This window comes from Athene cunicularia, assembly GCF_003259725.1.
Source record: "Athene cunicularia isolate RWA chromosome 3 unlocalized genomic scaffold, athCun1 chr3_part1, whole genome shotgun sequence".
Taxonomy (NCBI): Eukaryota; Metazoa; Chordata; class Aves; order Strigiformes; family Strigidae; genus Athene; species Athene cunicularia.
Genome location: NW_020799097.1, coordinates 729,836 through 741,580, shown reverse-complemented (window position 1 = coordinate 741,580; position 11,745 = coordinate 729,836). Strand labels below are relative to the sequence as shown.

General features: G+C 53.4%; 1 protein-coding gene across 1 annotated transcript in view; it reads left to right on the top strand.

Moving 5' to 3' along the window:
* The window catches only part of HADHA (hydroxyacyl-CoA dehydrogenase trifunctional multienzyme complex subunit alpha), a 22,872-nt gene that overhangs the window by 8,269 nt on the left and 2,858 nt on the right, over positions 1–11,745 (top strand). The window contains exons 8-15 of the mRNA XM_026846320.1: positions 938–1,060; positions 1,722–1,840; positions 2,641–2,697; positions 6,231–6,340; positions 6,632–6,766; positions 7,382–7,553; positions 8,250–8,336; positions 10,138–10,324. Coding sequence (XP_026702121.1) covers positions 938–1,060; positions 1,722–1,840; positions 2,641–2,697; positions 6,231–6,340; positions 6,632–6,766; positions 7,382–7,553; positions 8,250–8,336; positions 10,138–10,324 — 990 coding nt within the window. The remainder of the gene's footprint in view (positions 1–937; positions 1,061–1,721; positions 1,841–2,640; positions 2,698–6,230; positions 6,341–6,631; positions 6,767–7,381; positions 7,554–8,249; positions 8,337–10,137; positions 10,325–11,745) is intronic.

Below are 11,745 nucleotides of genomic sequence, written 5' to 3'. Positions count from 1 at the left end.
TTTTTTTATTTTTTTTTTTCAGTTATGCAAAGTAAAAGGTTGAAGGATAAAAAGGCACAACTTGAAATGAGATGGTCAGGCACTGGGACAGGGGGTCCAGAGAGGTGATGGGAGCCTCTGTCCTTGGAGGTGTTCAGAGACTGGCAGAACGTGCTTTATAAAGGAGACTTTAGAGCGGCCTTAAAGTACTTAAGTTCTTCCAGTACTTAGAGGGGATACAGGAAAGCTGGGGAGGGACTTTATCGAGGGGATAGGACGTGGGCTAACAGTTTTAAACTGACAGAGGGGAGATTTAGATGAGATCTGAGGCAGAAATTGTTCCCTGTGAGGGGGGTGAGGCCCTGGCACAGGCTGCCCAGAGAAGCTGTGGCTGCCCCCTCCCTGGAAGGGCTCAAGGCCAGGTTGGACGGGGCTTTGGGCAACCTGGGCTGGGGGAAGGTGGCCCTGCCCGGGGCAGGGGGGTGGAACTAAATGATCTTTAAGATCCCATCCCACCCAGCCCATTCTGTGGCCGTTCTGTGTCCCTGAGCAACTCAGTCTAATTCCAGAGCTGGATTTAACTTTGAACTCGGCCCTGCTTTGAGCAGCGGGTCAGACCAGATGGCCTCCCATGTGCCCTTCCAACCAAAGCTCTTCCATGGCTCTGAAGGTAGCATTGATATTTGTGGCATACTGCTGTCTGCAGACGTTGTGAGCTGGCTTTTTGGCATTTCTGTGTAATGCTGTGGCTATTGAATGCCTGGGGGCTTTCATGTAGTTGCCCGTCAAGCCGTTCCATCATTGTTCATAATCAAGAAAAGTCAAACTGGGTGGGGGGAATAAAGTGGTAGCAACTCAGAGGAACATCAAGTTGCTGTCTCATCCTTGCTCCTCCTCCACATTGCTATCCCCAAGTGATAATTTCTGCTGCCTTTCAACACATTTTTTTTATTCACAGGGCCAGGTGTGAAGAGTCCAGAAGCACGGACAATTGAGTACTTGGAGGAGGTGGCCATTAACTTTGCCAGGGGACTAGCCAACAAGACTGTGTCTGCCAAAAGATCGAAAGGGCTAATGCAGAGTAAGTGTGGGCAGCGTGGTCAAATCCCCAAGGACTGTAGGGAGTGTTATCCCGCTCTGCTTCTCAGGGGTGTGTTCATGCTCCTACTTAATTCCATTTCCAAAGCAAAGTTACTTCACGCTGTAATTCCCTCTTGAACCGGGTGGGTTGGTAGAGAAAACGTTTCTCTGCGGATCTGCTGTTCAGGTGGCGTTGCCAGAGCTGCAGGAGGTGGCTGCTGGAGTGTACTAGAAGGGAGCCAGGCCTTGGGGCCAGAGCAGCTCCTACCTCCAGAGGACTGCACGTCCCCAGTCTTAGTAGCAAATTCTGTACCAAGCTCATGTAGTCAAGCGGGAGGAGGCACGTGGGTGTGCTCTGCGCTCATCCTCTTCCACGGAGCCCTTAGAGCCCAGAAACAACAACATCTCTGTGCGAGTTCTGCTCCCCAGAGCTCAGCGTGTCACCCGTTGCGTTAGGAGGGTCCTTTAACCCTAAATGATATTTTTCTGTGGAAGGAGCCAAAGAAACCCTTCGGAGCAGACCGTGCCACCTGCGGCTGCGCTTCAGGTGCACGTTTCTATTGCGGATACGCGACGCCCGGTCGTTAACTTTCAGGTTAATCACTGAAAGGCTGACGGTGCCTGTCACGCTGCGCTGAGACCTGTTTTGTCCCATCTTGCAGAGCTGACAGACTACGCTATGGCTGTTCCGTTTGTGAGGCAGCAAGTCTACAAGACGGTGGAGAACAAAGTTCAGAAGCAAACCAAAGGTCTCTACCCTGCTCCGCTAAAGATCATTGAGGTAACTCCCCCAAAACTGCCCTGGATCTGTGGGATACCACAGCAGCAGACAGAGGGAAGGTGGTTCCTTGCTCTGAGCCCAACCATACAGTCTGATCTTCCCAGGAGATCAGTCCCGATGAGTGCTGGCTCTGGTGTGTCGAGCAAGCCCAGTAACATTCAGAATAACTCCCAGAATACCATCACCAGTTTATATGGTACTGGTACCAGTAAGGGGGAGAGCAAGAATGCCAGCCAAGGAAAGGCTTAGCTGCAGTGCTTTGCCCATGAAGCTTTCAGCTGCAGTTTTTCCAGGTTTCCTGTATAGTTTTTAGAGTTGGGTGAATGTGTTTGAAGCCAGGAAAATATAAATTGCTGGGTTTGGAGCACTAACCACGCAATACTTAGGGTTAGTCCCCTGAGTTGCACAGGCATTCTATTACTTACAGCCACTGTCTGTGGTTGAATCCTTATTTTAAAATGATTTTTCACAAAGTTGTTGCCAAGACTTCTGTAAAACCTGTGAATGCCCCCCTCTGACTCTGAGAGCAGTGGCATTACAAGAGCACGGTCCTACCAAAAACAATTCCTGAAACAGCAGGGTATGTGTAAAAATCAACCTGGTGGTGAACTCCCTGCCATCGTAGCTGTTCTGTGCTAGGAGGACAGGGTGATGGGTAGCTCTGCTCTGAGCAGAGAGCCTGAAGTGTGCCTTGAATGATGGGGAGGGCTCACTGGTGAAAACAGGAGGTGCAGCTGAACCAGGAGTCTCTCGGCAGACGCGACGTAACAGCGACGTTATCTTTATTCTTCTTTGACTAGACTGTAAAGGCTGGTCTTGATCAGGGGCGTGACGCTGGATACCTCGCTGAATCTCAGGTAAGGAGATTAGATCCCCGGTAGGGAGCAGTAAATTCTGTAAAAGGTGGGGGAGGGTTTGTGTTTGACCACGCACAGAGGATAGCATTTGCCACAGGCTGCTCAGAACGGTGTCTGCTCCCTGCCCCTTCTGGCAGCGGGGCCGTGAAAAAGGTCTCCCTTAAACAACAGAACTGTGTCGAGGTTCTTCACCTGTGAAAACAGTTTGTGCCTTTTCTCCTTCCCGTCTGTGTTATCTTTTTTGAGTGGGAAATAACCAGACTGAGTTCACTGATCCAGGTTTCACGTAACAGGACTTTGATTTCTCTGTCTGAACGCTGTTTGTTTTTTCTGATTGTCACATGGGACAGAGAACCTCGAGGTGTGGGTATAGTGCTGTCAGTCTCATCAGTGTTTCCAGGCAATTTGGTGCAAATAAATCATTTCTTCAAAGAATTAACTTTCATTTTTACCTTTGTTCTGTTTACTCTGTCACCAATATCTTTGTTCAGGGTGTTGATTCTCAGTTTACTCTTGTTTTGCTGTTTGTCCCTTTTTCTAGTCCAGGTACTTTGCATTGGTCCTTTTTCACCCATTGATAATTTGGGTTCTTTTGAACATCTGGTGGATGTTTTTCAGTAGTTTCTCACCCAGAACAGGACTTTTCTCTCCTTATCCCTTAGTTGAACTTGCCTATTTAGTAGCCACTCCAGTCAGCGTACTGGCTACTACTGGCCACTCAGGGGTACCCCAACATACTGGAGAACTGGGCAGACAGGAACCCCCAGAGGTTCAGCAAAGGAGAGTGCCAGGGGCTGCCCCTGGGGAGGAATAACCCCGTGCACTGGTCCAGGCTGTGGCCAGCTGGCTGGAGTTTGCCCTGCGGAGGGCCACGAGACTGATGAAAGGCCTGGAGTGTGTGACATGGTGGGAGAGGCTGGAGACCTGGGCCTGGAGAGGAGAAGGGCTTGGGGAGATCTTACCAAGGTGTGCAAATACCTGGTGGGAAGTGGTAAAGAATCCCAGGATGATCCGGGTTGGAAAAGCCCTTGCAGCTCCTCCAGCCCCACCATGACCCTCCCCCTGACCGTTCCCAACTCCCCCAGATCCCTCAGCGCTGGCTCAGCCCGACTCTTCAACCCCTCCAGGGATCCCGGGGACTCCCCCCTGCCCTGGGCAGCCCATTCCAACGCCCAACAGCCCCTTCTGCACAGAAATCCTTCCTCAGAGCCAGCCTGACCCTGCCCTGGGCAGCTTGAGGCCATTCCCTCGGGGCCTGGCGCTGGGGCCTTGGCTCCAGAGACTCATCCCCCCTCTCTGCCCCCTCCTGGCAGGGAGTTGCCGAGGGCCAGGAGGTCTCCCCTCAGCCTCCTCTGCTCCAGACTGAACCCCCCCAGTTCCCCCAGCCGCTCCCCAGCAGACCTGTGCTCCAGACCCTGCCCCAGCTCCGTTGCCCTTCTCTGGCCACGCTCGAGTCATTCAACGGCCTTTTTGGGGTGAGGGGCCCAAAGCTGAAGACAATTTCCACAGGTCTCTTCCAACCTCAGCTGCTGGGTGGTTCTGTGAAACCAGCCTCTTTCATTCTTCCTTTCCCTTCAGTTCTTTAGTTTCCTGACACATCAGTTGAGTTTAGCGCCAACACCGACTGTTAAGGGTAGTCAAGCCTTGCATTTTAAGACGTGGGAGACTTCAGCTCTCGTTCTTCTCGCTGCTTTTCCCTTCGCAGGTCCAGGTAGGCTGAGCAGATACCGCAGAGGTGTGGGACACACAACACGTATTCACAGAGTACACGCACAGCTGGCTGCGCAGCCAGCGCGGTGCCTTTCCTGGTGACACCCACAGGAACACAAACTGGTGATTGATGCTGTTCCTGCTGTTGGCTGACCAGGGTTGAAGTTCACGTGCAGCAATAAGTGACCGTGTGCACACGCGTGCCCGCACGCACCCTTTAGTCACTGGCTGTAGGTGTTTCATCTGTCATTCGTTGGCCACGGGGCCCAGTCTGACCAGCTCCTGACACATGGATCTCACGTCCTAACTGCCACCCAGTCCTGCTTGAGGTTTGCTAGTGACACACTCGAGGGAAATAGGAACAGAGTTTAAAATGGAGGCAGGACGGGCAGTGGCGGGCAGGCCCAGGGCGTGAGCAGGCAGGCGTCCTCGCCAGCAGCATGACGCTTCTTCCCCACACACAGAGTCTTTGTCTTGCTGTGCTCATTCAGCCTCAGCCATCTTGACTCTGCCTTAATAAACAACCTGCCCCTAACGAGTTTTTCTTCACTGATCACAGTTTTGCTACATCTGCACTCAGACTTGTTATTTCTGATACTGAAGAGGTAGTTCTGCGCGCAGCGTCCCTGCTGTGGTTGCCTGGGCCCTGCTAGCTCTGCAGGGCTCCCCAGAAGCCCCGCAGCACTCCCGTCTGATTATCTCTGCTTGTGGGTCATCTCGCACATCGCCGCCCCTTAACCGCCGGTGAAATCCAGCCGTCCCCTGCTGTACTTGCTCTGACTTTCCCCAGCTCCTCACACTGCTCTGTCACGTCCCACAATCTTTCCGGCCGTGCTTAGTAGCTCCTTTTGTTCACTCTGGTGACGAGCTCCTGGTCTGAGATGTAGCTCTCTGCCTGCTACCTCCACAGTGACCTCCTGGGTATACCCCCTCCGTTCTGCTTATGCATTCCACCCACGTTTGGTCTGGTGCTGAATAAAAGGCTTGGGATACTCTGTTCCTTACAGAAAAGAATGAATGTTGTTTTTTTCCCTGAGAATAGAAGCAGGATGGAGATCTTCCCAGAACCCTCTAAAGAATAATCAGTGTCAGTGTCATGTTTAATGCCTCCCTCTTTCCCCTAGGGTAGGAGACTTGCAGATTCTCTTCCAGGCTTTGTGTTTCTGATATTTTAACGAGCCTCTAACTCACGGGACAGTGGTGAAGGAAGATCCAGCCTGCTCTAAACTACATTGCATTGGTGGCTTTCCCTGGCTGCCTTGGCTCAGACATCAGTTTTCAGTCACCTTATGCTGTCTTTTGTCTTCCTGACTACTTTCCTGTTTCATGCTGAGTGCTGGGAGGTTATGCGGGCCTTAGATTTTGTTGGCTGTCCTCCGAAAATAGCATTAGGCTACTGCTGTCAGTGAGAATTAGCCTGTTTAAAGATTTTTCTTAAATTCTTAAGCCCCTGGGGCAATGGCACCAGCTAGTGCAGGGTGCACGCAGGGGAAAAAGGGTCCCATGTCAGTGAAATACAGCCCTGCTGTAAAGCCCCTTTCAGATGCTTTAAATTACATTGTTTGGGGAAAGAACATGGAATAAGCAGTTTCCTAGTGCTTTCTGGCAGCCTGTATGGGAGGCAGCAGTGCAGAGCGGGCTGTGCTTAGCACAGGAGGTGCCTCCAGGCAAGGGGTACACATGCCCTGTCTGTTCTTCCTTTTCTAACCAGGTTACTGCTCTGTGCAGCGACATGGGGGGCTGTGGGCTTTGATATGTGTGTGCTGGAGGTGAGACAGCTGCTAAATGCAAAACTCTCAGCTTCCCTCTTCCCTTTCTTCCAGAACTTCGGCCAGCTCGCAGTGACGAAGGAGTCCAAGGCGCTGCTTGGACTTTACCGCGGGCAGGTGTACTGCAAGAAGAACAAGTTTGGAACACCGCAGCGAGAGGTCAAGTAAGTGGGATGTCTGAAGGAGCAGTTGGAGACCCTCTCCTAAAAAACTCTTGGGCCCGAGTGGCTGAGTCCCAGAAAACAGTGGAGCAGAGCAGAGAGATTTCCAGGCTCCAGAAGGCTCATCCTTTGCAGTCCTGGAGGTCTCACCCATAAGTGAAATCTTGCCAAAGAACTCCAAATTGCTGTTTCTCATCAAGAATAGTGCCTGGGTGAACAGGAGCTGTGTGAGTCTGACAGCAGCAATGGAAATGAAGCTATTTCCAGCTCTGAAATACGCCCTTTTCTGTGCAGGACTCTGGCCGTGCTGGGAGCGGGGCTCATGGGAGCTGGGATCGCCCAGGTTTCCGTGGACAAGGGACTCAAGACCATTCTGAAGGACACGGCGCAGCAAGGCTTGGACAGAGGCCAGCAGCAGGTCTTCAAGGGGTATGTCAGCCAAAAGGAGTTCGCTCGGGATGGGATGGGGCTGCCTTTAGTCAAAACACTGCTCTGCTTTCAAGCAGTCAGGAACCCCTGACACCTCTGTTCCTTTGGGGTCTTCTACCATCTGATGTGACAACCTCTTTTGAGGCTGCCCTGTGCAGTGTGTGGGGATATTGCTACGAAATAGGCCCAGTGTGTTCAGCCTTAGCTCCTTAGGTAGGTCGGTGACCTAACAGATGATTGGTTTAGCTTTTAGATTTAGCAGTAGCTTATAGAGCTAAGGGGCAGGGAGTAATCCTGGCTGCCTAAAGGCCACGTCAAGGCAGGCATCAGGTCAGACTTCTGAAAATGGCTTTCCCCTGTCCTCCTGGCTCAGTAGGAACAGAGCTCAGCCATGCATCGCCAGGAACGTCAGCGACTGCCCTTCAGCCTAACGCAGCAGCTGAGTCATGTGAGCATGGCTCTCCTTTTCCCAGGTGGAAGGAGGGGCTGGGATTGGAGATTCCTTGGGTCCCTGCTCTGGGAAGGAGGCAGGGAGTGATGCCCTTGGTGTCGGGGTGCACCTCAGCAGCCTGGGCAGGCCGGCCCGGGCGCCGTGACAGAGCTGTCCTTCCCTAGGCTGAACAGCAAGGTGAAGAAGAAGAGTCTGACGTCGTTTGAGAGGGACTCCATTCTCAGCAACCTCACGGGCCAGCTGGACTACAAGGGCTTTGAGAAGGCAGACATGGTGATCGAGGCTGTGTTCGAGGACATTAACATCAAGCACAGAGTGCTGAAGGAAGTGGAAGCTGTGAGTATCCCTTCAGAGCAGCCGTGCTAGATGTGGCCCCGGTGCGGTGCAGGCTGAGGGTGTCCTGCCCCGCTGGGTTTGTCACATCCCCTTTGTGCTGCAATTTGGTGCTTGGTGCAAGTTATATCCGTCGGCACGTGAAGGGCAGCCTTCTGCTCACTGAGGATATTCACTTCTCAGTAAGGAGTCAGTACTTCTTAGCTGAATGGGGCGGTTCTGATACTCCCCGACTCCTGGGAACCGCTCCAAAAAACCTGTCGTTTCTCTGAGTGCATTGATACGACAGTAACGTCCTTTGGCGTCTCCGCAACTTAGTCCTTTATGTCCAGCTCGCTGCCACTGCCCTTTTCTGTTCAAGAGCATCCTTGAGGAAATAGAAATAGTAAAGGAGCTGCTCTGTGCAGCTTTACAAAGTCCCTCCCGTGGTGTCTAACGTGGTTGCAGTGGCCTGGCAGCAACACGGGGGCTCTGAGGCTAATGTTGCAGACCTGGGGAGAGCTCAGGGCAAGTCACATCTGTCTGACTTGGGCTGCTGCTTCAGAATTAGTTTCTAACATGTCTGTCCGGACAGAGAAGGGTTTGTTTTGTCAGTGCTGCCAGGTGCTGGTCCTGTTCTCTCAGGGCTCTACACATCACGCTGTGGGTCTGACTCTGGAGCCACTGCGTTTACAGTGTCTCTTCTGCCCTCTGCCACAGGTGATCCCTGCTCACTGTGTCTTCGCCAGTAACACATCTGCCCTCCCCATCAGCCAGATCGCTGCCGTTAGCAAGAGGCCAGAGAAGGTGAGTGCCCAGTGCCACGTGCCTGTTAGGGTTCTGCTCTGCGCTGAGCTGCTTGTTAGTGGCAAAACCTGGCCGTAGGTGAGCGCTGGGATCTTCTGCTTCCTCCTCAGAACGCAAAACCGCTCGTTCTCTGCCCCCACTGTGGGCTTGGAACAAAGAGCTTGTGGGGCTGGGACATGCAGGAAGGGGCTGAAGGTGGCCTCACCCCCAGCGTGACGCTGGAGAGACGTGGAGGGGGGAGAGTGCACCTGGGGAAACGTTGGTGCACTTGCAGGCAGAGAAGCTGTGGAAGGACTCAAGTAGAGAGAATTCCAGCCAGGAAGACTTCAGTCATTTTGATAAACAGATTAGGGGCATAGGAGTGACTTGCCACAGTGGGAAAATGTCTTCTCGGAGAGAAGGCACTGACCTCACAGCAAAAAGGGGAGAAAAGTTGGGGGCTGGAAGCTGAACTCGCTGGTGCTGAAACGTGAAGTCTTGGTCAGGGATCGGCTCCTGAGGGGGTGACGGGGTTTTCCCTCTGGCTCCAAACGATCCTTGTGAACAGGACACGGAGTGCAGTGTGGGTTGTGGCAGAGGTTTGGAGCAGAGGCCTCTTCCATCCCTCGAGGCTGGCAGGGCTGGCACGGGCCCTGCCGGAGACCAGCGGCCTTCGGGGAGCGGCAGCGGGAGGCCAGACCGCCTGAAGTGGTGCGAGGGGCTGCGTGAGCAGGCAGAGCCACTTCCCCGGGGCTAAGCCTCACCCTAGGGCGGCCTTGGCAGAAAAAGGGGGAAACACTTCCCCCTCGTTTGAGGACTCGGCTTGGCCTACTCGGGGCTGCAGAAAATGCAGGGAGGAGCGAGCAGTTCCTCTGGGAGATAATCCCGTCTCCCTCTCCCGGACAGGTGGGATGGGAAGGCAGGAACAGCTCGGGCAGAGGGAGGGGGAAGCTCTAAGGCTCAGTTGGAAACTGTTACACAAATGCAGAAGCAAAGGCACCTTCAGCTGGTTCCCTAAACTCCTACAAGGGTCTCAAGCCTGCCCAGGGCAGAGCATTGCCTCTGCTGCTTGTCTTCCTGCAGAAGTTCTGGGGTCATCTGCAGAGTTGGGCTAAATGATCATTGTAGGACCCTTCCAAGTGAATTATTCTCAAGTCCACAGAGTAACGATGCGTGTCCCGGCTGTTGGAGGTTCCTGTGACCTCCATGAGCCTCTTCCTGGTTTGCTGTCAGATGCTGAGTTGCATCTGAAATGCAAACTGAGTGTTTGTTCAGACTTGCAAATAACACCCTCTTGCTGCCTAAATTGCCGGTGTTACGACTCTTTACCGGCAAACTAATAGGAAATGGGTTAACTAATTAGTGTATTTTCTATGATTAGTTTTGCAGTCTGCAACTCTCCTGCAGGATGCCTCTAACTTGCACAGATCTCAGTGCCAAGTGTAGCTTCCAGCAGGCGGGAAGGTGACATGGTGATTACATGATTGTGTTCAGATAGTGAGGCACGCAGCCAGATCATCTCCCCTTAGATGCTGTTCCCAGAGGAAGGCTGCACTTAACCTCTCTGATGAGCTTCTGGAAACATGCTGCCTTGTCCTTAGATTCCCTTCATCACAAAAAAAAACCCAAAAAACACAGAAATAACAACCCCAAACCAAAATATTCACAAGCAGAACATGGGGTCTGTGCTCAGTGTCTGTCCCTGTGGCTGCTGTGCCACTCTCAAAGTCCAGGAGAAGCACTGCTGGGGCTGCTCTGCCAGCTCGGATGGTACCTGCAGAGCCAAAGTCTGGCTTAACCCTGAGCTTTTCCTTCTGCCTAGGTGATCGGGATGCACTACTTCTCCCCTGTTGACAGAATGCAGCTGCTGGAAATCATCACCACAGACAAAACATCCCAGGACACGGCTGCTTCCGCTGTCGCTGTTGGCCTCAAACAGGGCAAGGTTGTCATCGTGGTAAAGGTGAGGGAACGCAGCACAAAACCAGGCTGGGATTATACACAAAAGGGCAGGTTTGTGCACTGAGAGGAGGCTGGAACATGGCTGTGAGTACACTGGCATTAGCTACTGCCATGAGAGGTAAAAATGGAGGTTAGAAGGGGGGGAGAAGTGACCCCTCGGGTGTCCTTTGGAGCGGCCTCGGAAGGCTGCGAGGCGCAGGGGCTGTCTGAGGAGCTGGCAGTGCTGCTCCACAGCTGCCAGGAGGCTGGGGACATCCGAGAGGGAGCAGAGCCTGGGCAGGACTCTCACACCTCTGCTGCCTGCTGCAAGGACAGAGGGTCAATGAGCAGTGACCTTTCTCTTTCTGGATTTAAGATCCAGAAGGATCTGGGGGTGTGTAAGGGGGGGCAGAAATACAGACACAAGTGTAGGGGAAGAGCTGTACCAAGAAATGGAGAAGACTAAGCCCAGCAAGGCAGGAGTTTAGAACAAACCACTGTGCTCTGTCAGAGGAGGCAACAGAGCCTCGGGCTTTGGGTGGGGGGTTAGGCTGGTGCTGCTGTTGAACACGCACCCTCCAAATGGATCCAGTCTCATGGTCCACGGTTGGAAGCACCGTGATGCTGTTTGAGCTGTGTGGGAGGTTCATCTGGTTGGCTCAGGGCAGTTTGAGTGTGTTTTTGGGGGTTGGTCTTTTCACCAATGCACGAGGCTGCCAGCGACGCTGAGCAGGTGTCTCCTGGGGTGCTGGGAACACTGGCTTCTCAGAAAGTGCTCTGGGCATCTCCGAAAGCCAGTGGAGGTTCTCTAACCTTCCTCCCCGCATCACTGAATGGCACTTTGCAGCTAATCTGTTGCTTCCTGATTTTGTGAGCGCTGTCAGAGGTAAAACAACCGGTTGATGCCTGTTTCACTTGTGCTGAGCACCCTTTCCCTGGTCAGCCCGTTGGGCTTGGTAAAGCAAGGCGGGGTTCCACAGCCTGCTTGGGACCTCCAGGCACTATTTCAAATAAAAACATTCTGCTGGGGATTTCCAGGGGGTAAATTCATGGAAGTCTTCAAATGCTGCTGAGCCCCACAGGAAAAACAAAAAAAGTATTCTAGCAGTTGATAGACTGGCCCCCCCTCACCCCAAAAAGGCCATTGAATGACTCGAGCGTGGCCAGAGAAGGGCAACGGAGCTGGGGCAGGGTCTGGAGCACAGGTCTGCTGGGGAGCGGCTGGGGGAACTGGGGGGGTTCAGTCTGGAGAAGAGGAGGCTGAGGGGAGACCTCCTGGCCCTCGGCAACTCCCTGCCAGGAGGGGGCAGAGAGGGGGGATGAGTCTCTGGAGCCAAGGCCCCAGCGCCAGGCCCCGAGGGAATGGCCTCAAGCTGCCCAGGGCAGGATCAGGCTGGCTCTGAGGAAGGATTTCTGTGCAGAAGGGGCTGTTGGGCGTTGGAATGGGCTGCCCAGGGCAGGGGGGAGTCCCCGGGATCCCTGGAGGGGT